The sequence below is a fragment of the Aythya marila genome (assembly GCF_965140915.1).
Source record: "Aythya marila genome assembly, chromosome: 17".
NCBI lineage: Eukaryota > Metazoa > Chordata > Aves > Anseriformes > Anatidae > Aythya > Aythya marila.
Genome location: NC_139058.1, coordinates 5,683,192 through 5,704,285, shown reverse-complemented (window position 1 = coordinate 5,704,285; position 21,094 = coordinate 5,683,192). Strand labels below are relative to the sequence as shown.

Genomic DNA, 21,094 nt, shown 5'->3' with positions numbered 1-21,094 from the left:
TCCGCGTGACGTCAGCACCCCCCTCCCTCCCCTCCCCGGACCGTACCATCCCCCCCTCTCCCCCCCTCCCCCCCTTTCCCCTCCGCGGTTGGTACGTGCGGGCGGGCAGGGCGGCGCATGCGCAGCGCGGGGGCGGCGGCGGCGGCCGGACGTTGGGAGCGCGGAGGGAGGAAGGCGACAAAATGGCGTCCACGGGTGAGGGCGGCCCGGCCGCGCCGGGGGGGGACGGCACCGGCCGGGACGGGGCTGGAGGGCCCGGGGAGGGCTCCTCGGGGCCGGGGGAGAGCAGAGAGAGCTGGGGAGATCGGGGGGAGATCGGGGAGAGCGGCTGCGGGCTGTGGGGGCCTCGGGGGGGGAGGTAACGGCCTGTGAGGGGGGGGGGAGGGTTCGCTGAGGGGGCTGTGAGGGCCCGGGTGGGCCTCAGGGCGCTGTGGGGCTGGGGATTGGCAGGGCTTTGTCCTTTTTATAATATTAGCGTGTTATAGTATGGCTGCTTTATTATATTATCCCTTTATAGTGTTTGTTTTATAACGTTAAGGCGTTAGGGCTGCGGGAGTGGGGCTGAAGCGTTTTAACGCGGGCCCGTTGTGGTGTGTGGTGCCTGGCAGGGCCCCGGGAGCCTTCCCCAACCCCTTCCCCGTGTGTCCTGCCCGTTGCTGCTCCCTGGGAGGCGATTTCCCTCTGACAGACATCCCCGCTGGTCGCAGCAGCTCCTCCAGTGTCACCCCGAGTCCTGCCAGCCGTGCAGGGAAGGGGAGCAGCCCGCCCCCTAAGCTCGTATCTCCGTACGTTGGGATTGCACACAGGCAGATCCACGGCCTCAGAGCTGCTGCTGGGTGCAAACGGCGGTTCCAGAGCGGTTCCTGGAGCCCCCAGCAGCTCGGTGGGAAGCAGAGTGGTGAAAGCCACCCTAAGGGTGACTGAGGGCTGTAGGAAGGCTTCAGGCGGGTTCTGTAAATTCGTAAAGCTCGCTTTTTTAATAGAGAGCGGCTTGTCCCAAGGTGCAATCAGAGCAGAGACACCAGAACGTTTCCCTGCGAGGGTCTGAGCAGAGCTCTGCTCCCGTTCAGCCTCTGAGTGCGGCTCAGTCGGATGCTGAAGCCCAGGCAGCAAACAGGAGCAAACTCTGAGCCCATTCCTGATCCTCGGGACCTTTCAGGTCCTGGGAGGGCTGGAGAAGCGCTCTGGCTGGAGAGGTTCTGTCAAAGCCATGGGTTTGCTCTAGAGCCTTGGATGGGAACTGGAAGTGGTGACTTGGAGGGAAAACGTGCACGCAGGAGCTGTAAACGTTCAAATACAGCCTTGTAGTTGCCGCGTGGATGCGTTTCCCAGCCCTAGCAGCCAGCCGGGCCAGCGCAGGCTTTTTCTGCTGGGGTTTTGAGGATTTCAGTTCTTTAAACCAGAGCGTTGGCACGGGCTAGGGATTTGGGGAAGGAATCGCTGCCAGCTGCCTGTTTGGAACCCTGATAGGGACAAGTGTTAGAACTTTCCTGCGATTTGTTTGTGTCCTTGAAAGTTAAATAGAAAGCGAAGTGTTGTCATTCCGACGGCCCCGGAGCTTGCAACCTGGCCCTTTGAAACCAGGGGTTTTGTGAGTGTCAGCCCCGCAGTTTCTTTTGTTCCTAAACAAAACACCCCGCTGCCAGTCCCCTTGGGTGTTAGCCAAGGTGGCAGTTAAATTAAAGTAGGGTCATTTGAGATCAAAGTTGTGGCTGCGGGAGCAGCAGGAGCCATAAAGGGAAGAGGGGTTTTGTTTCCTTTAAAAAGGCTGAGAAAGTGCATTTACCTTACTCTTTGGAGGCTGGATTTCCAGCGGTTTATAGCGGTCCTTTGGAGTTGCAGGAGGAAATTCCAGCTGCTGCCTTCTTACGCTGTTAATTTTGTTAAGCCTTTGTTAACCTTTTTTTTTTTTTTTTTTTTAATTTTCCTTTTTCTCTTGCAGATTACAGTACCTACAGCCAAGCTGCAGCTCAGCAGGGGTAAGTCGCATCGTGTTCTTATCCCACCCCCCAAAAAGGTGTGATGTGCGCGCAGTAACTGCGCTGTAGCCTCAGCTCGGCCGTGTGTGCGCATCCCAAAGGCTTTCCCCTTTTGCCTTGCCCTGGGATTTCATCGGGAGCCACCTGGATATGCCCAAATCATCCCGTGATGCATGCACTGCGTGAGCTGGGGGTGCGGGGGCACATTATAAATCTCTTCAAATTCCTTTTGCAGCTACAGCGCGTACGCACCTCAGCCAGCTCAAGGATACGCACAGACCACCCAGGTAACGCACGGGGGGGTTGGGGAAGCAGTTGCATGCCCCCAGTAAAGCACACAGCGCTCTGCCAGCCCCGAAACACAGCTTCAAAACCTGTCCCTAGAAGTTGTCTTGTAGCTCCCCTCCCAGCCTGCGCTGCTTGCTTCGAGTGAGAACTGCCTGACAGCAAGGAGCTTCAGCTTTCCCATTCCTTGGCATTAGATCTTTTTTTTTTTTTTTTTTTTTTTTAGATTAGATTTTTTTTTTCTTAGGGTTGGAGATCTTTTCCAACCCTAAGGATTTTCTGATTCTGTATCCGAACCTGTTGCTGAGGGGACTGTAGAAGCCCGATTCCTGGGGCACATTTGACATTGAGGTGTCAGTGGGTGTTTAGTTAGTGGTGTAGGGGGGAGAGACTGATAAAAAAGAGGAGAGAGAGGGGAAATTATCGTGTCACAAACAACACAGTCGGAGAAATCAGGAGGAGGGGATAGATTTTTCATGGAGCTATTGTGGCCGAAACTATTAATTTTGTCAATTGGCTAGACTGCAAACTGCTGGCGATCTTTAAGAGGTGAATGAAATGATGCCTTTCTCATCCTTAGAATCCAAGCTCCTAAAACCACAGCTGTGTACGCCCTACAAGTGTGTTTTCGGAGCGGTCTGGGTTATTTTTTCCCCAGTATCTCCAAAGACTGCTTTCTGAAAGGAGATCCCCGGCACTGAAAAACACACATCTATATTCTGGAGTCAAAACCAACCGCCCTGCATGTTGGAGTGTTACCGAGCAGCTTCAAACGGGTTAACCCAGCGGGGCTGTGTTCCTGCTGCCCACACCAGCCAGTTTGCAGCAGGCTGGTAAAAAAAACCTTTGTAAAAACCTTTGGTGCTGTGATACCTTTGCAAAAACACAACCTTTACAGGGGGAGCACAGGCTCGCTGCTGGCATTTGGGTCAGCCAAAGGGAAAATGACAACACCTCGTGTTGTGAATAAATATATGGAGGGAGGACAAGGCGAGAGCTGCTGCCAGAGTACGGGTTGCACGGAAGGTGTGAGGAGGCTTCGATGTCCTTCAGGGCGAGGCTGCTGACCCGCTCCTCCCTCTCAGCTGTAGGCAGATTGCCATGGGGGGCTCGCAGGGTTTCCTGCCTCTTGTTGGGGTGAGCTTCCACCGGTGCTGGAAATCCCAGGCTGGTCGGAGTTTTGTTGAGATCTGTGGCTTGGCAAGGATCTGCCCTGCTCGTGAGCCAGGGAGAGGAGCTCACAGGTAACACAGGCTTAGGTCCCAAAAAGCATTTAACTGCCAAACTCCCCCAGAAACCAGCAAGTACCTCTGAAAATCCAGCTGTTAAGGCTTGTGTTTGTGCTGCTTCTTGAGCTGTACCCACAGTTTCACCCAAAACACAGCAGCTGACCACGCAGAGCTGTTAGAAGCTGCCCGGTGCCCGAGGTCTGGGCCAGCTGGGCCGTGGCACGGGGCTGAGGACTGCTGGCAAAACAGCAGCACCGGCAGCTCTGTGCTGAGCCAGCCACCCTGATCAGGCTGCTCTGAGTGGTCTCCTCGGGACCGAGCAAGGCAGCAGCAGTTCTTTAGTCTGGGTTTGAGCCCGAACTTGGGGTAAAACGTGAGCTGAGAGCTGATCTCTCGCCGACTGCGAGGGCGCTGGGGCAGGAGCAGCTGTAACCGCAGCAGTGGGGTGACCACGAGCCCTCGGATGCCCAATAATCTCTTATTTTTAAAACTGTTGACTAGTGGGCATGAAGAACATTCAAAACAACTTACTGAAAGCTTAAATAGGCTTCTTCTAGTGAGTGCTGAAGGAGCTGACGTTGTTTCACCTCATGCAGCTCTGTCCTCTGGGTGGCCCCGCTCCCAGCAGTGCAGGTTAGCCCTTGGGAGGTCCCTGCGAATGTTCCCATGTGCCTGGGCGATGACAGGGAGCTGGGTGCTCTCCTGCTCTGCTTTACGTAGAGCAAAAAGTGTGGTGTGAATACACAGGAGGCTCCCCCTGCCTCTGGTCCTGGCTTTGAAAAGCTGTGTTTGTAAGGTCACTGCAGATCTGCGCTGAAACTTGCGGTAGCGCCCAGTCTTTGAGTAGCCTTGGCTTGGCTCAGGTTGCTTCCAGCAGGGCCCGCGTGCATCCGTGCAACGCGTGCGAGCGGCTTCTGTTTGGGAATTAAATTCGTGTCGTTTTCGGGGCAGACGTACGGGCAGCAGAGCTACGGAACGTACGGCCAGCCCGCTGACGCCAGCTACACGCAGCCGCAGACGACCGCCACGTACGGGCAGACCGCGTACGCCACGTCCTACGGGCAGCCCCCCACCGGTAAGAGCCGCGGGGCCTCGCGCGGGCTGGGGAAGGAGCTGGGATCCGCTCCGTGGCTGCAGAGTGTGCTGTGCTTAACAGGAGCACGGCAGCGCTCATGGGAGGCTGCACTCTGCCTGCTCCTGAGCCCACACGGCGAGTCGGTGTCCTGAGCGCTCCCTGAAAACCAAATCCTGAAGGTGCTGCGTGCCCGTTCTGTTAGCGTGCGCTCCACTTCTTGCCTTGTGCTTCCCACAAGGGACCAGCACAGGTCTGACTCCTGCTCGCTCCTGCATGCGAAGTGCCGGCTCATCCTGGGGAACCTTGTGGTGTTAACCCTCCGGGTGTCACTTCCAGCACCAAAACCACCCAGCAGCGCAGCGCGCACAAGGACAGGGAGGATTTGCTGGGATGCAGTGGTTTGCAACCTCCACACCTCTGTAACGAGCAGCTCTGAGAGGTGTGAGAGGTTTGGTTTGTGGATAAACTTCCTAAACACTGCAGACAGCCATGCCCAGATGTTTCAGGTGAACACAACCTTACCATTCCCTGAAGGACCTGGGCTCTTTGACCTGGAGTCCTGTACGTGCGAGTGTCTTGATGTATGAAAGAAACTGTTGAGACCTCATTTAATTGTTGTATTTGGACTGAATATTCAGGAGACTTTGAAAAAGAAAAGAGTTTTTCCTCCAAGCAGTGCCTTGGATACCCTTTTCTGCAGATTCACTCTTGGCTATGTGAATTGCTGTTGCAGTGGGAGCTTTCTTCAGTATTTCCTAAAGCACAGGAATGCTGGGACAGGCAGGAGATGTTCCTGGGGGGCACCTGGCCACAAAAACCACTGGGGAACCTCACGAGCAGGAGGTGGAGAGAAAATAACATCCTGTGGAGTAGATGTGTTGGACATCTTTGGTCTGGATGAGGAAAATATGCCTGGCAGGCAGCACGTGTCCCACAGGACGAGAAGCAGTGCCCTCTAGCCAGTGGCACCACTGGTTATTTGCGGGTTTTCTCCTTGCCTTTACCAGGCTGTGGATGTAAACGGGCAGCAAAATGGATTTGGGGACTTCTCGGATTTTTCTTGGAAATGTTTGAGTCCCTTGGTCCGTACTGCTGACTCCGCTCCTGCAAGGGTTGTGCTTGTGCTTGTTCCTCAAGAGCAAATTTGCTGGAGTAATAATAATATCGGGTGTCTTTTCCGCAGGGCTTCTTGTGGAGGCAAAATGCTGTGTTTTTTTTTTTTTTTATCCAGAATAAAAGAAAGCTCAGGAAGTGGCCCAACGAGAGGTTGTATCAGGCCTTCACGTGCGATTTGCCTCAACCCGTGCAGCGTGTCTGTGGCAGAGCTGGTGGCGTTGCTCTCGAGGCAGAGTGCCAGCTTGGATTTATTCTTCCTGTACCTGCCTCTCCTTCAGGAGCTGGGCAAAATGAGGCTGGTGGTGCTCAGAGCCTGTCACTGCCTCTGCCGAGTGCTCGTTCTGGCTTTCTGTACCATGCAGAGCCCACGGTGTGGCCCGGGGCGTGTATCCTCGTGTCCTGAGAGACCTGCAAGTTTCACAGTTGAATTTCAGTTTTTTTCCTTGGCATCACCTTTTTGTAGCAGACAACTCACCGCGATTCTGCACTAACTTAAAAGCCAAGTGACTTTTTTTTGTCTCAGAGTCTTTTTTTTTTTGTAAGATGCCGTTGTTGCAGGGAAATTCGGATCCCGTGCAGATGTGTGTGCCCTCTAGGGACTGCGTGCTTCAGTCTGGGGCTGTTCTAAGGTGCCTGGGGACATCTCGGGTGGAGCAGCCTGCCTCCAGCCTCCTTGCTCCCGTGGCTACAGGAGAAGGTGACTTGGTGGCCTCTGGTCCAGCCCCCGGGGTCAGGAGCCCACGGGCTCCTCTGCAGCTCTACCGGCAGCAAGTGGATTAGGGGATTAATCAGCACCAGCGTGCCTGCGGTCATGGTTTGCTCTTTAATCACTGCAGGATGTAAGCCTGAATTACAGGAGTAAATAAACAGCTGCAGCTGGGATGGTTATTGGCTTTCTAACAACGTCGGCCAGGGCCAAATGCAGCATTGCAAATCTCGAAGCATGGATCTGCTCTGCGTAGTCCAGCAGGAGCTCCTCGTGAAAGATAACCAGCTCCCACTTCTCTCTCCACCTGTGAAATTGCAGGCTGGATGTGTAAAGAGTTCCTCGTGTGTTCCGAATTGGGAAGTAGGCGCGCCCTGAGCTATGCTGGCTGCCCCACTACCCTGTGATTACCTACCAGAATAAAGCAGGGAGAGGGCAGCTCCTGCTTCCCCTTCTCTGGAGCCTCACTGGGAGGAGCGTGTGCCCAGCAGGAGCCGGCTCTTTTTGGGCTCGTGGACCCGTGGGGAGCTTCTGGTGCTGCTGGAATTGGAGAGAAGCCTCCGAAAACGCTGCTGGCTGACACAAAGCCTGCTTGTTTCAGAATAAACCTCTCTGACCACAGTTCTTAGCTCGATGCTCTCTGAGGACCAAAACCTGCGAGCTTGCCCTCTCTGCGTGAAGATTTCCTAGACTTCAGTGAGGGTTTTGCTCGCAGGCATGAGTGCTTGGAGAGGAAACTGAGCCACGTCACTGGACTTCTTAAAGCAGGCTGTCAAAGTGCTGCTGTTCCCCTTTCCTTGCAGTGTTTGCTCTGCAGATCTGCCACTTGTCTCGTTAACTGGCGAGGGGAGGAGGGAGAAGCGACGCTGTGTAAACGGCCCCTTCAAAAACACAGCTCCTGAGGGTTTTCTGAGTCTTTAAACTGCTCTTGCTGAAACCAACACGTGGAGCAGCGGGATGTTAAATCGCTGCTTGTTCTTTTTTTGGTGCAGACGCTTCCCGCTGAGCGCACTTGCTCAAGCAAAACGCTCCTTCTAGAGCCGGGGCAGGAAAGCTCGGGATGATTTTCCCCCCGTGCAGAGCCAGGTACCAGCAAGCCCACTCCATGCGGGAGGCCAGTGCTGCCATACCCACGAGGGTCCCAGTTTGGGAAGATTTCGGCTGTGGCCCTGGGACCGCTGCTCCCCGGGGCACAGCTGTGCCCAGGGGCTGTGGTTTCAGCGGCACGCACGTCACACTGCACTTATGCAAGCAGCAGGTTTTTTTAATAAGCGCTCAGGCCTCAGCCAGTTCAAGTAAGAATTCCTTCAGCTTCTGGTGTCGGCTCTCTGGGGGCTCACACTGAAGAGTTTGGGCTGTTTAAATTCTTCTGAGGCACCAAAAGCCCTTCAGCATCGTTTCGCTCCCCCTTTTCAGTAACGCTCGGAACAGGACTTGGCTTTTCAGTGAGCCTCTCTGCACCAAGGAGCAGCTGAATGACCAGAAGTGATTTGCTGGTGGCTCCTGCCGTTATCCCCTGGTGGGAGGGGAGCTTGCTCACCTGCCTCAGTGTTTCCAGCCAGCTTTGGTGTTTCCAGCTTGGCAGCAGCGTGCAGTAGAAGCCAGCCCGTGGCATTCAGGAGGAGGGCAGCAGCGTGATAAGCCTTCGAGCACAGGAGGCACCGGGCTGGTGGGAGCAGGCAAGGGCTTTCGGGCCGGCTGTTGCAGGTGGAAAAAGGGGAAAGGCTTCTGCCTGCTCGGACCCCCTTCGTCAGCATCCTGGGACTAACTGGAGAGCCTGAGAGTAACGGCAGGATGGGAAGCTGCAGCTTGTTTTTTCAGGTCTGCTTGCAGACTTCTCACTTCTTCTTTTGCTTCTCTTGCTCTGTACTCGCGGGCTGGAGAGGCCTGGTTTTGTAGCAAAGCGCAGTGAGGTTGGAAGTGCTGCTGTGCCTCGGGAGGGTGCGCTGGATGAGGGGAAGGAGCTGCAGCCATACGCTGTGTTCTGCTGGAAGTGCTTTCATCTGGGAAACGAGGGAGTCGCAATAAAGAGCTGGGCGCAATGTGCCTGAAACGCTTTGTAATTAGAAGAGTATGTCACAAGTGTCCCCCAATTAATCAAAATATTAAGCGATGGAGAAGCTGTTACCTTAATTGATGCAATTAAGATCACCTCAGTAAGACTGAGGCCAGTTGGCTGCTTTCTGGCAATCGTTTTGTGTTTTTAGGAAGTGAGCTTTTGCTAAGAAAATCTGTAATTGATGGCTTTCTGGGTAAATCTTTTTTTCATAATTTGAAAATGTGCTTGCAAGGTTCTTAATGATAAAAAAGCCACCGTGGCAGTACCTGGTTTATGGTTCTCTGCTGACAAGCCAAGTGGTCAGCTGCATTGCCTAGCGACAGCTGCTGGTACGGCTAATCTGAACGGAGCTGCTTTGGGGTCTTGGATATTCTCGTAAAATTGTTCAGAAATAAATGTGTGTGAGCCCTGAGCTTTTTATCTTAAGCAAGCTGAACTTCTGAGAGGAACAAAGGCACATAAAACATCAAAAAACAGGCACGTGAAGTAGCTTCTGACCTTCCTGTTACATTAAAGCAAATGTGATGTGCTCCCCTTTAGTTTCTAGGATTGCTGATTTAACACAATGCTGCCTAAATGGCTCAGAAAGACTTCTCGTGTCAGCCTTGTGCCACTTGGTGCTTCTGTTTCTCCAAAAAGCTGCCAGGATGGGGCAGAGCTGGGGGAGGCTGCGGTTTCCCAGGGCAGGGCTCTCTCGGAGGGAGGTGACAGGGTGCTGTGGGTCAGTCTGCGGAGGTTTGTGAGGTCTGGCACACAGCAAGCAGGAGTGAAGCAGTCAGAAAGGTCCCTAATCTGACCCGGCTGTCCTCTGTTGTAGGTTACACGACCCCGACCGCCCCCCCGGCCTATAGCCAGCCCGTGCAGGGGTACGGCACGGCCGCCTACGATACCAGCACCGCTACGGTTACCACCACCCAGGCTTCCTACGCAGCTCCGTCCGCTTACGGCACCCAGCCTGCCTACCCTGCCTACGGGCAGCAGCCAGCAGCGTCCGCTCCCGCAAGGTAACGGGGATTTCCATCGTCCTCCTCTGCTCTGCTGGTGGGGAGAGCCCCCCCCAGGACGCTGCCTGCTGAGCTGGGGCCCGCAGGTTTTGCTTCCACCTTTCTTCCGCCTGTTGCACTCGAGCTTTGCTGCAGCTGCAGCTGATCCCACCGCCTCTCCAGAGCTGGGGGAAGCAGTGTAGGTAGCTTCTGCTCCGGCACAGTGAGTCAGCGCCGTTACTGGGAGATGGGGAGAGCAACCAAGCAGCAAAAATGGGCTCTTGACTCATGATCTAGACCAGAAAATGGATGAGTCTGATGTGATCCTGAGTCACGGGGTTGCTAGGATGATGTTATGCCCTCTCGGTTCTTGAGTGGGCGCACATGCTGAAGACAATTTCCTTTTTAAATCTCTTGTGTCTGGACACTGTTGATAGCCTGTTCAGCCTAATTGTTCGCTCAGGATAGGAAAGGTTTAGGATACGGAATGGAAACTTACTTAGTAATGAGCAAAAACAGCTTTATGCGTCTGCCTGATGTTTGCTGTAACTGTTCCTGTAAGGAAAGCCAGAGCTTGACAGCCCTGTCTGTATCTATCAGATTACATTTAAGTATGAATCCTGATGCCATTTTAAGTAATTTTACCCAGCTTGTAGTTCAACTCTTTTTAGCCCTGATAAACGCTTTGAAATTCGAAGCAGCGTGGGACAATTGTAAAGGAAGAGGACATGCAAATCGCATGCAAAGAGCTATCTTTATTTTCAGGCCTTGAGAGTTAATAACAAACATCCTTTCCCTTTCACCAGCAATATCTGCCTGCAGTGGTTTTGCCAAACAATAGTGCCTGTAACTGGCAGCATTTCTGTCTCCTTTTGAGCTGATCGTTTAGGAGCATTGTGCAAAAACAACTAGAGCAGAGGGGCGATGCTGCTGACCGCCTTTCCTGGCCAGTTCACATCCTCTGCTCCTCCCAGAGCCAAAGCCTAAGCCCCTCGCTGTAGGTTTCATGATGCAGCTGGTAAACAGATGCTGTAGTTCTCTTTTATGCTCTCAGCTCAGGATGTTGTCTGGGCCTTTTCTGGTAGCAGGGGAGTGTGCAAATATCCAGTCAGCAGCTGGTAAAACGTTTAGGGCTCAGTGTGCCTCTGTGAGCCAGCACCAATGTGGTGCCAGCTTGTAACACCTCCCAAAGAAAGCATGCTGGGGTGGGATCTGAGGTGGGGCTTTGTACCAGGCTCCCATTAATTGTTCACTGCTGCTTTTCAGACCCCAGGATGGCAGCAAACCAGCAGAGACCAGCCAGCCGCAGTCCAGTACGACAGGCTACAGCCAGCCCAGCCTAGGCTATGGACAGAGCAACTACAGCTACCCTCAGGTGCCTGCCAGCTACCCGATGCAACCGGTCACTGCTCCTCCCTCCTATCCTCCTACCAGGTAATTCTTTCAGAAAGCAAAGCCTCGTGCGGCTAGCCTGAGAATTTTGGGGTTCACTTGGGCAAAAGGATTTTTTTTCCTCAAGGGATTTCAAATGAACAAGCGCAGAAGGAGGTTTGGTGTCCTGGAAGGAGGGAGGCCTGTTTCTGGTTGGGTGGTACTTGTCCTTGGGAAGATGAGGCTAGAATCGGGTACAGAAACATCTCTGCCTGCACACCTGAAGTGGCAAGCCAAAACAGTGAAAAATGTTTTTTAAGAAATTGCTGAGCTGTAGAGTATGAAAGTGAGCTTTTACTGCCTCATTACGCGTGGTTTTGAGAAGGAGCTCACCCCTTTCCCAGAGGTGTCTTTGATGTTTTGATGTTGACTGCTAGAGCGTATGTTTTGAAGTGTTCAAAGCCTGAAGTGCACGAGGGGACAAGTTTTACTATCCATCATCTGAAAGTATTTCAGCACTGAAGCGGAAGGGGAGGCTGTTAGCTGTCTTGCCTCTGACTTCTGCCCTTGCACTTCAGCCTCTTTCTAGAGGTAAACAGTGAACGGTCACGTTGGTTCTGTTTGTAGCAGTCTACCAGGTTTATTCTTCCTCTTGCCATCAGGCCAGGCTCCATAGGATGACTTCACCTTTTTAAGTGGTTTGCGATGGTGCATATGGCTTCTAATTGCCTTACTGCCCGGCGTGAGCCAATTCTGCAGCCTAATGCACACGTGGCGGTGCGTTGGCTTATCTTCCCGTCTTCTTAATGCCTTTGTCTTCCAGCTACTCCTCCACGCAGCCAAGCAGTTACGATCAGAGCACTTACTCCCAGCAGAGCACCTACGGGCAACAGAGCACCTACGGCCAGCAGACTAGCTATGGCCAGCAGAGCAGCTACGGGCAGCAGCCACCCCCAACGAGTTACCCGCCCCAGACGGGATCCTACAGCCAGGCCCCAAGCCAGTACAGCCAGCAGAGCAGCAGTTACGGCCAGCAGAGTGAGTGTGCTTAGCAGAGCTGGGGGATTGGTGAGGAAAGGGTCGGTCTCCATCACCCTTGCAGGGTGAGCTGTCTCTGAGGGAGGCTTTGAGTGGCTTTATTTGGGTTTGAAGGATCTGAGCTTGAGGCTGTGCTGAAGGGAGCACACTGTAGCTGGTTTTTGCCCTCGCTCACTGACAGACAGCTTGCCTAGCTCATTAGACAATTATGATGCTCCCCTCAGCGTGGGGAAGGTGGGCAGATGGTTGGAAAACACAGAAATGAGAAATACAACTCGATACAAACAACTTGGTGACCGTTCTGCAGAGGGCAGACTGGCAGGGCCTGCCTTAAAACCCAGTTCCCCAAGTGGCACATCACTCCTTAAGTGCTGTAGCAAACACCTTTCACGTGATACTGTCCCTTCTGGTGCTGAAGGTATGGAGAAAGGCTTTGAAAGGGGACAGGACCCACTCTTGTCTGCAGCTCTCTGATGTTTTTGTTACAAATTTCTTCAGGCTCGTTCCGTCAGGACCATCCTAGCAGCATGAACGTATACGGACAGGAATCCGGAGGCTTTTCAGGCCCAGGAGAGAACCGGAATATGAGCGGCCCTGATAACCGGGGCAGGGGAAGAGGGGGATATGATCGTGGAGGCATGAGCAGAGGTGGGCGGGGAGGAGGACGCGGTGGAATGGGGTAAGAGCAAATCTTTTCTCCTTTTATCTAATTCTGTTTCACCCCTAGGATTTGAAATGGAAAGAAGGGACTGAAAGGTTGACGTTCCCAGCTGTGCTTCCATGGAGAGCATCTCTGTAGCAGCGTTGCTTTATTCCATGGAAATATTATCTGAGGGGGAATAGGAGCAGGACGTATGTTTTTTTTTCTGTCCTGCAGCTGGTTGGGCTCGGGGGAACTAGGGGTATTGCTAAACCTGCAACTTTCAGCTCCCTTCGTGGTCGTGCAGAGGTGAAATCCTCTGTGGGGTTTAACAGTAACTTTGGGTTGAACACACACAAACCTCCCGCCAGGTCCAGGAGTCAATTCCTGTGCCTCACTCGCTAGTGGGGACTTTGAGAGTTCAGGTATGTACAAGGCAGAAGCCTGGTGTCAGCCTCTTCGCCTTAGCGGTAGCATGCCGAGCTGCGTCTGTACGTGTATGTGTGGGGCTGATTGCTGCTGGTGAAGCCGTGACTCCGAGTGGCCAGAACGCTTGGAGCTTGGCTGGAGCGTGAAGAAAAAAAAAACCCGAGGCCGTATAAAGCTCTGGCTTGACTTCCAGGACTGCTCCCCGTTGGAGCTTTCAGGTGCTCTAAATCAGTTTGGCCATTTTAACTGATGGCAAAACCTGGTTTGGTAAACCTGTGTCTGCAGGTCAGCAGGTCGTCTCCCTGCCCGTGCTGTTTGTTTGGATAGAGGCGAGGAAGGAGGACTGGTCCCAAAGGCGAGGAAGAGGAGGAAGATGTAGCTTTGTGTGTGTTCCATCCCTTCGCACCTTAGTTCAGAGCTATGCAGAGCGTCCGTAGATGCTCGCCGGAGATGTGGCACGGGATGCAAAGCGCTGGCCCTCGTATTTTGGCAGGGCAGGTGGAACTGCAGCTCCTCGCTGGTAGGCAACCTCTTGAGCTGCTTGAGTGCCTGGTGGCAACCGGAGCTCGGCAAGCTACAGTCCCACTCTGCATAGCTCTGTCGAAGTGAATTGAAGTGGCGTGAAATCTTTATCAGAGAAATGCAACCACCAACGCGTGGAAACAGAAGAAAAAAGCCTTGCTCGTGTTGGGACACATCTGGCTTGAATTGGCTCGAGTGGAGTAGGGTTCCACGGTTCTGCATAAAGATTTCACCCATGATGTATTTATTTCTCTAATGGTTTAAAGTAGATGTAGACACTTGAAATGTCTGTCATCACATCTTAAAATTTCTAGCCCCTCTGGAGTTTCTCGTGCCAAAGATGTATCACTTATCTCTAATTCCACGCCGTAATCCCAGCATAAATTACGTATTTAGCGATTTCCACCTGACTAGACCATAAAAGAGGGCCCCCTGCTCTATGGACGTAGACTTTCTGCTGTCCATGGAAAAGGTGGCCTTCCTATGAGCACCCAGGGGCAGGTAGGGGAACTCGGCCCTTCTTATTATGCTGTGGTGATGGATTTCAGTGTCTCCAGCAGGTAAGGAGCTCGATGTTATTAACGTGCCCTTTTTCATTGACTCGATTATTTTATATTTTCATTGGCTGTTAAACATGGAAACTTTTTAACATGCTTTGTCGCATTTATATGCTACAGGTTACAAAGTGAGAGCCTTGTATACACTTCAATACTTAAAAAGTACCCGTACTCAGTACTCAGCCGGCAGCATAATGAAAAGTGGGACTAGACACGGTGTCCATATGGAGAGGAAAAATATACATAGAATATTTTTAACCAAATGTATTCATTGTATAAATGGAATCCTTCTGTAACTTTGGTAACTGAATACTTGTTGTTTGGTAATAAAACCAGAGGAGGTATACTACTTAAGAATTGTGTAACGTTAAAAAAAAAAAAAAAGTGTAAACGTATATGTTTAAAAAGAGAGACATTACGTAAATGGTGTGTACTTTAACAAAAGGAGGCAAAGCTGCATGCAACAGCTTGAAACTGTGTATTGACAACTTTTTTTTTCCAGTATTAGAGGTGCAATACTTGCTAGAAAATAGTGGTGCTCTCCCTCCTCTGCTCGTCTCCTTCAAAACAGCTTTTGTCTTGCCAAAAAGAGAAAGAAACGACAAAAATCCTTTTCAGGTGGCATTTTCCTAATTAACCAGCACTTGAAAGCAGTCCTAAAGCGAAAGCTTCAGCCAAAGCTTTCGATGAAAGCTGCGGCCGTGAGTTTGCATTGGCGCGTGCCAAAATCTTCGGTCCCGGTCTGTGTCCACAAAGCTGCACCCCAGGCCTTCGAGCCCTCGCTGTATTCTGTAAGTTCTCCTTCCACAGAGACTTGTTAAATTCAGTAGCGACCTGAATGTATGGCTTTATACCGAGGTTTTAGCGGAAATGTCATCTGAACTGTGTTGTAGGCATCGCGTATGGTTGTCTCCTACCTTTTAACTGTTAATGTCAGGGACCTGCGGGCTCGTTTCGCGCTCGTGCTGCGAGAGGCTGAGGGTGCACCTTTATGTACACACAGAGGGGAGGGAGTTGACCAGCGAACGACCCAGTGATTATTTTTATTTGGAATAAAAGCACAATTTGTAACACCCGAAAACATTTTTTGCCAAGTATTGCACTGATAATACCCCTACTACAAGTAAATGGAAGGGTACCGACAGCAAAGTGGTGTCTAAAACCAGACAAGCGAGGTTGTGTATGTAAAGGAAATTTGAGCAAGCTGCCCTGAAGAAAGGCATAGTGACAAGATGAGAGAGAGAGAGACAGATGCATTGTTTGGAGATGTTTAGCCAGTGCCCTTCTTCCCAGTGAGCCGCAGAGGCTCAGAGCGGTACTGGCTTTGTAAAGGGAAAGGCCTTCATTTCTTCGTTTATCCCCCCAGCAGCGCTGGAGAGCGAGGTGGCTTCAATAAGCCTGGTGGTAAGTTTTTGAGCATTACAATGGATAGTGTTAAAAAAAAAAAAAAAAAAAAAATTGCAGTCAGTTTTTAGAAAAAGTGTAATTTTTATTAGTTTAAGTGGTTAAAATGACATGTGCAACAAGACTGTAATGGGTACTGCCGGCAATGCCTAGGGGTATGCGGTTACAGGACACAGGGTAACTCGGAAGAATTGAGAAACCACTTCTGTAATTTGGGGAAAATAAATGGTTTGGATTTGATAAATTTTTTTCTTTAAAAGTAACTTTTTATTAATGAACTTAAAACCGATTGGCCTGGTAAAGCATTTAAAAAAAAAAAAAAAAAAGCGTAATAGTGGTTAATGGTTTGAAAGGCTGCTAAAACTAGCGAACCGATCGCCAAGTAAAGGTGCATTGCTGACGTTTTTGCAATGCGGGTCAATTCGAGTTTAACCAACGCCATCGAATGGTGGTTATAAGTAGATAGTATTGTGTGTGTCGGTCCTTCAGCCCGCAAGGCGTGCACTAACACAGCTTCTTATGATTCTCTCCTGACTGGCAGGACACATGGAAGAAGGACCGGACCTTGACTTAGGTAATTGCAAATAACTGCTCGCAGTCCCTCCCAGGCTCGTGAAATTGCGATTTCTGTGCTTCTCCTCTGCTCGGGACGAGGAGCCGTGGAAGATGTTACCCTGTGTCTGACCCTTCTGTAGAAGGAGCACGAGGATGCTCTGCACTTGCAGTCCCTTTGTGGCCAGTTCATTCATTCCTTTATTCCTGACTCATGAGATCGTGGACTGGTGGAAAACCACAGGTGTTTGTGAGAGGCTTACGCTTCTCCGTGGGAACCAGGGGCTGTTTGAGGAGCTGCTCTCTGCAGCAGAAAGCACAATTCAGCCTGGGGCTTGTAGGTGCTTATCCAGTAGTCCCCTTCCTCCTCGTGCCACGCTGGCCTGCAGCCCTGTAGCTCTTTCCTTCCTCCTGCACAGGCGCGTGGCAGTTCAGTGTCAGCCTGCCAGGAGCAGCGCCTTGCTCTGACGGCTGAGAAAAGCGGGGATTAGTGCAGCAAAGAGAGGGCGAGCATCCCTCTGCAGGAGCATGAAGGATGCGAAGGCGTGTTGTGCCTTTGGCTCTTCCTCGTGTCTCCCCTCAGAGGTCTCCCGTTACGCCCAAGTGGCCTAACCGTGCCGTTTGCTTTGCACTGGGAGGGTCTGGGTGTCTGTCTGTCTGTCCCTCTGCAGGGAGCAGAAGAGGCAGCCAGCACCTTCAGAGCGGAGCTGCCTCCCTGCCCTTAGCAGCTGGTGCAGGGTCACCGCTCTCAGTGCCTGCATTTGGGGTAAATGCACCAGTGCCATCTCTCAGTGCCATCATTTGGGGTAAATGCACCCCTTAAAAGAGGAGCCACAGCTGGCTGAGGGGCTGATGTGACCCGAGGGCTCTGTGCCACCAAACCACTGCCTCTGCTCGCCCAGTGACTCTGTGAATTGTCTCCTAGGCCCCCCTATGGACCCAGACGAGGACTCAGACAACAGCTCAGTGTATGTGCAGGGACTCAATGATAATGTGACCCTGGAGGATCTGGCAGACTTCTTCAAACAGTGCGGGGTCGTCAAGGTGAGAGGAACCCATGTGCGCAGTTCAGCTCCTGCCCACCTCCAGCAGGCAGAGCACAGGGAAAGGGACTGGGTTTGCCCACCCCCTCCCTGCCCAGCGTGTCACTTGTCCCCACCAGCAGCTGGCCACATCTGCCTGGGCAATAAGCCCACCACGTTCTGGGGCTGCCGTGTAGCTCCAGCTTTCCCAACGAGCCTCAGCAGGATTTGTCCCTCAGCATCTCCACGAGATGTGTGCAAGCGGCAGCGCTTCCAGTCCTGCAGGAAGGAAGCGTGGCTGTGGATCTGCTGGTGGGATGTGACAGCTTGAGGGATCGGGGTGGGGGAGGATGTGGAGAGGCTGCAGCTCAGTCCTTGCAGCAGCAGGTGCTTGCAGGAGAGGCTGCTGGGCCAGGCAGTGCTGTCTGGGGCCGGTTCCTCATTTGTTTGCCTATCTGGGGAGGAGCTGTCACACGCAGTAAGCCAGAGGGCCCTTTTTTCTGCCACGGGGATGCCTAAGAGAGGCTCACCTAGGAAGCCCGTTGTCTCAAATGGAGGCGGAACAGAGAAGAGAATCCCCGCTCAGCACACAGGGCTGTGTGACTGGCGGTGACGTTTTGGTGTCCTGCTAGATGAACAAGAGGACCGGGCAGCCTATGATACACCTCTACATCGACAAAGAAACCGGCAAGCCAAAAGGAGATGCCACGGTGTCGTACGATGACCCATCTACTGCCAAAACAGCTGTCGAATGGTTTGATGGTGAGTACGTGGGCTGCGTTTTGGGATAAGTTTGCCTCATGACTGAATGTGTGTCTGACAGAAGTCAGCAGTTCTGTCCTCTGCATGGAGGCCAGCAGTGATGTCAGGCTCATGCCTAAAAAAAACTAAAAAGTTCCTAGTTTTAACTGGACCAGGTAAGCTTGGTACGACGGGCGATGTTTTCCATGTGGTCAGGGACTCTGCGATGCGTGTGATGCCAGGGTCTGGCCGACAGTGGACACCCCGGCTCGCAGTGAGGCTCTTGCCCTTGTGTTCCTCCTAGGGAAGGATTTCCAGGGCAGCAAGCTGAAGGTTTCCCTCACGCGGAAGAAGGGCCCGATGAACAGCATGAGGGGCGGGATGCCGCCCCGTGAGCAGCGGGGAATGCCTCCCCCTCTCCGCGGAGGTAACAGCAGCTCCCCCAGCCCCAGAGGGGCCGCGTCCTCCAGTTTGGCTCGTTCCTGTCCCTAACGCTGCCTTCCTTGCAGGGCCGGGGGGGCCTGGAGGCCCGGGGGGGCCCGGCGGCCCGAGCGGCCCCATGGGCAGGATGGGAGGCCGAGGAGGAGACAGGGGCGGCTTCTCCTCCCGAGGACCCAGAGGATCCAGGGGAAACCCCTCCGGGGGCAGCGTCCAGCACCGCGCCGGCGACTGGCAGTGCCCCAACCCGTGAGTACCCCACAGAGACCCCTCCCCAGGCAGCTACCCGCACCGTGTCACCGCGTGTCACCTCATGTCACCTCGTGTCACCACGTCACGCGAGGACCTGGCACCTGCTTAACCACCCCAGGGCAGGGAGAGAACCTCGGGCTGTTAGAGCACCGCAAGGAGCCTTTTGTTTGAGGCACTGGACACAAATAGGCCCTTCTCAAAAGCAAAGGAAGTTCCTTCCACCGTGCTGTGGGCTTGCTCCGGGACTTGCTCCAGGTCCCGCTGACCAGCCTTTGTGTTTCCTGCGCCCGGACGTGGTGTTGTTAGGTGGCCGTGGTGTTGTTAGGTGGCCACGCAACGCTTCTGAGCCTTACCTAACCAGGAATGCACTCCCGGTCTTTGCTGACTGTTTGTTTTTTTTTTAACCTAGGGGATGTGGAAACCAGAACTTTGCCTGGAGAACAGAGTGCAATCAGTGCAAGGCTCCTAAGCCAGAAGGGTTTCTGCCGCCTCCGTTTCCCCCTCCAGGTACGTGTGTGACAGAGTTCAGGGCTGGGCCGGGCCGATGGCACAGAGGTTTCCAGGAGTGCCACGAGGGCAGTCAGCTGCCCCGGGCACTGTTCTGGGGATGTTTTAGGGAGTGGCTGCTCCCTGCCCCGAGAGCTGCTGGGGAATTATCCCTTTTCTGAGCTGTGAGGCAGAGGCTGGGACTGCTCTGACCTCAGCCTCTCCCACACTTCCCTGAGCTGCCAAGTCTCTTCCGTGGGGCTGTTGTTGGCGCTCCAGTTCCCCACAGCTCCACTTTGACCTCGTTACTCCCAGGCAGTGCCCTCTTAACGAGCCCCCCATCCCTCCTGGCTCTCGAGGAGACTTCCTTACCACGATCCATCAGCCACTGGGCCCCCTCCAGCCCAGCCAGCTCTTTGCTGCGTTTGGTTCTGCACCCCTGGGTGTAACAACGGCTGTGTGCAGGCAGCACCTCCTGTCCCCAACTTCATTTACCCCCCAGCTCCTGCTCCTCGCCCCGTTTCAGTGCCCTGGGACATCCCTGGTCAAGGAGGGGACGGGTTGGAAGGGCTGGAGCGGTGTCTGGCCCCAGCAGGCTCTGGCTCTGGTTGCTCCGAGCTTTTTTTTTTTTTTCCTTCCCTCCAGGAGGAGACCGCGGCAGAGGCGGCCCCGGGGGGATGCGAGGAGGAAGAGGAGGAGGAGGGGGCCTCATGGACCACGGGGGACCCGGTGGCATGTTCAGAGGCGGCCGCGGCGGAGACAGAGGTGGCTTCAGAGGTGGCCGGGGCATGGATCGAGGTGGCTACGGAGGAGGAGGCCGGCGAGGAGGAGGACCCGGAGGCCCCCCTGGCCCCCTGATGGACCAGATGGGAGGCGGAGGCAGAGGCGGCAGGCGTGGAGGACCAGGAAAGATGGACAAGTGCGTGGGGCAGCGGGCTGGGGGCCGGGAGGGCTCTGCCCTGAGAAGAGCAGGGAGGGAGGGAGGTGCTAGGGCACGGGGAGACCCCAAATGGTGGAAATCAACACGGGGGGGGGCAGCCGGGGTGATCCTGGAGCCCCCAGCTGGGAGGGACACCCCGTTATCACCCCTGACCCAGGCTCTTTCCTTGCAGGAGTGAGCACCGCCAGGAGCGCCGAGACCGGCCCTACTAGAGGCAGACCCCGCAGAGCTGCATTTACTACCAGATTTATTTTTTAAACCAGAAAATGTTTTAAATTTATAATTCCATATTTATAATGTTGGCCGCAACATTATGATTATTCCTCGTCTGTACTTTAGTATTTTTCACCGTTTGTGGAGAAACATTAAAACCAAGTTCAACGGTAGCGTGCCGAGTTATTTTTCCTCCCCCTTTCCCCCCCCCACCCCTTTTAAAAAAAATGGTTGTTTAACTCCCACTAAACCGCTGCGCCCCCCCTGTTGTGAGCATGCTCGTATCACCGTGTGCCACCCCCGGAGGTGGCGACTAACTGTAACGATGTTAATGGTTGTGATGGTTTTTTTTTTTATTATTAAAAAAAAAAAATAAAATAAAATTCCCGATGTTTATAAACGTACCACTTCTGGCCTCTCTTCGGAACGTCACCCCGGTGGGTGCAGCAGCCTGGAGGAGCCCCTTTAGTCCCTTCTGTGCCTTTGGGGGGCGGTGGGTCTGTGTCCCCCTTGATCCAGGACCCCAAAAGCCAGCAGAGCTTTCCCCTGGGTCTGCTGAGCCCCTGTGGGGTCCAGCTTGTGCTGACCCTGCGGGAAGGGGATTTGGGATTTCCCCTGCTCTGCCCTCCTTGGGGTGGGGGGCAAGCACCCCGGGGACCTCTTTTAGACCCCGCTGCTTGGGGTGACAGCAGCAACCGCTGCCCTGGGGGTCCCGGAGCCGTGCTCCTGCCTCAGTTTCCCCCTCTTGGTGGGGTTGGGGCCAAATCCTGCTCCTGCACTGAGCCCCCCCCATGTGTCTCCCCCAGGGCCACCCTGGGGTGCAGGGGCTGGATGCTGGCTGTGTTCCCACGTCCCCTTCCTGTCCCCATGGCTGTGCCCCCCCATGTCCACATCCCCCCTGGCCGTACCCCTGCGTCCCCCCCCATATCCCTGGAGCTGTCCCCTGGGGCTGGCATGTCCCTGTAGCCAACCCCCCCCGTGTGTCCCTGTCCCCCTGCGGCCACATCCCCATCATCCCACACCCCCCGTGGCCCTATCACCCCGTGTTTGTGCCCCC

General features: G+C 53.7%; 1 protein-coding gene across 3 annotated transcripts; it reads left to right on the top strand.

The window, feature by feature from the left end:
• The first annotated feature begins 108 nt into the window (after positions 1 to 108).
• On the top strand, positions 109 to 20,441 carry EWSR1 (EWS RNA binding protein 1). 3 transcript variants are annotated; one of them, XM_082773798.1, is made up of 17 exons: positions 113 to 195; positions 1,943 to 1,979; positions 2,215 to 2,266; positions 4,445 to 4,568; positions 9,267 to 9,453; positions 10,699 to 10,866; positions 11,627 to 11,841; positions 12,340 to 12,520; positions 15,359 to 15,393; positions 15,935 to 15,967; positions 16,871 to 16,989; positions 17,600 to 17,729; positions 18,013 to 18,135; positions 18,218 to 18,395; positions 18,808 to 18,905; positions 19,530 to 19,803; positions 19,997 to 20,441. In XM_082773798.1, the coding sequence occupies exons 1-17, from the start codon at positions 183 to 185 to the stop codon at positions 20,034 to 20,036; spliced, it is 2,007 nt and encodes a 668-aa protein (XP_082629924.1). In that variant the 5' UTR covers positions 113 to 182; the 3' UTR covers positions 20,037 to 20,441. The 3 variants fall into 3 exon arrangements, with proteins under 3 accessions (XP_082629925.1, XP_082629924.1, XP_082629923.1); XM_082773797.1 differs by having other exon boundaries at positions 15,356 to 15,393; XM_082773799.1 differs by lacking the exons at positions 15,359 to 15,393; positions 15,935 to 15,967; positions 16,871 to 16,989; ... (4 more) ...; positions 19,530 to 19,803; positions 19,997 to 20,441 and adding an exon at positions 14,110 to 14,351 and having other exon boundaries at positions 109 to 195.
• Positions 20,442 to 21,094: the final 653 nt, after the last annotated feature.